Source organism: Cicer arietinum, chromosome 7 (genome assembly GCF_000331145.2).
Source record: "Cicer arietinum cultivar CDC Frontier isolate Library 1 chromosome 7, Cicar.CDCFrontier_v2.0, whole genome shotgun sequence".
NCBI lineage: Eukaryota > Viridiplantae > Streptophyta > Magnoliopsida > Fabales > Fabaceae > Cicer > Cicer arietinum.
The window spans coordinates 8,618,623-8,619,775 of record NC_021166.2 but is presented as its reverse complement, the minus strand read 5'-3'; the positions used below and the strand labels follow the sequence as shown (position 1 = coordinate 8,619,775).

General features: G+C 32.4%; 1 protein-coding gene across 3 annotated transcripts in view; it reads right to left on the bottom strand.

The window, feature by feature from the left end:
* LOC101493890 (protein NRT1/ PTR FAMILY 2.9-like) overlaps positions 1–1,153 on the bottom strand; it is a 3,315-nt gene extending 2,162 nt beyond the window's left edge. For 2 of the 3 annotated variants that reach the window (XM_073363968.1, XM_027336317.2), the window contains exons 1-3: positions 954–1,153; positions 487–704; positions 5–339 (exon numbers count right to left, since the gene is read on the bottom strand). In XM_073363968.1, coding sequence (XP_073220069.1) covers positions 5–339; positions 487–704; positions 954–1,074 — 674 coding nt within the window. In that variant the 5' untranslated portion in view covers positions 1,075–1,153. The remainder of the gene's footprint in view (positions 1–4; positions 340–486; positions 705–953) is intronic. The other variant, XM_004508724.4, reaches the window with a different exon arrangement.

Below are 1,153 nucleotides of genomic sequence, written 5' to 3'. Positions count from 1 at the left end.
AGCAGGAATACCAAGACCAAGTGCCCAACTCACATTTGATTGTATATAAACAATTAGTGACAGAGAAACCATCTGAGCAAAAGTGTAGGTAAAAAAGTACCAATTGAAGAAACTATTGATTCCTTTTTTTCCTGAATCAGTGTTGGGGTTGAACTGATCAGCACCAAATGCTAAGTTACAAGGTCTAATCCCTGCAGCTCCTACTATTAGAAATCCAAATCCTAACAGTAGAAATGACATTTGTCCTGTACTTGGCTCTATGCATGTGCTTTTCTCATTTCCACACTCAGGTGGATGCATGCTTTTAATCCATGCTGTTAGTTGTATAACAAGTAACCCCTGTTTCAAAACCAGAGAGATATCACTACTCTAAGTGTTATATTTAATTAATACAAGAAGGTATAAGACACTTGATAGAGTTCAAATTCTAACTACTAACGTAACATAGTAACAACCAACATTTGTTATCCAAAAAATAATTAATACCAGAAAGGAAGCAAATGTGCAGAAACCAAGTGTCTTGTAGCGACCAAAATAAGTATCACAAAGAAAAGCTCCTAGCAAAGTAGCAAGACTAGCACTGCCATTGAAGATATTCACAATATTTGTGGCTGTAATACTGCTAAGATTGAATACTGTTGTAAGATAGACTAAGAGGTTTGCTAAGGTTCCAATGGCTCCTAGCTTCTCAAATGTTTCATTTCCTGTATCATACAAATTAATTAATAATTAGAATCACTCAAAATTAATGCATGTTGAAACAATAAATTAACATTTTTCTAATAACATTTATGTTTTTTAAGTTATGTCTAGTTAAATGAACTTACACACATGTGATAAATTAAATTTACCTATATTACATGAATTCAGTTCACATAACTTATTTGAATGTAACTAGAAAAACACAGGTGTAACGAATATCGATAAATTAATTAATTAATCCTCTTGCTTACCAATGATGAAGGGCATGACCTTCCATCCTCTGTAGTTAATATTTGGAAGTTCATTGTTTTCCATACTTTCTTTCTCATTTTTCTCCATAGATGTCCCTCTTTTCTCATCAACAAGGTTCATGATATTCGAGTAATAATTAAATAATAGCAAGGAATAAAGACTAGTTCATAAGTGTTTGGAGTTATTGATTATTGAGATG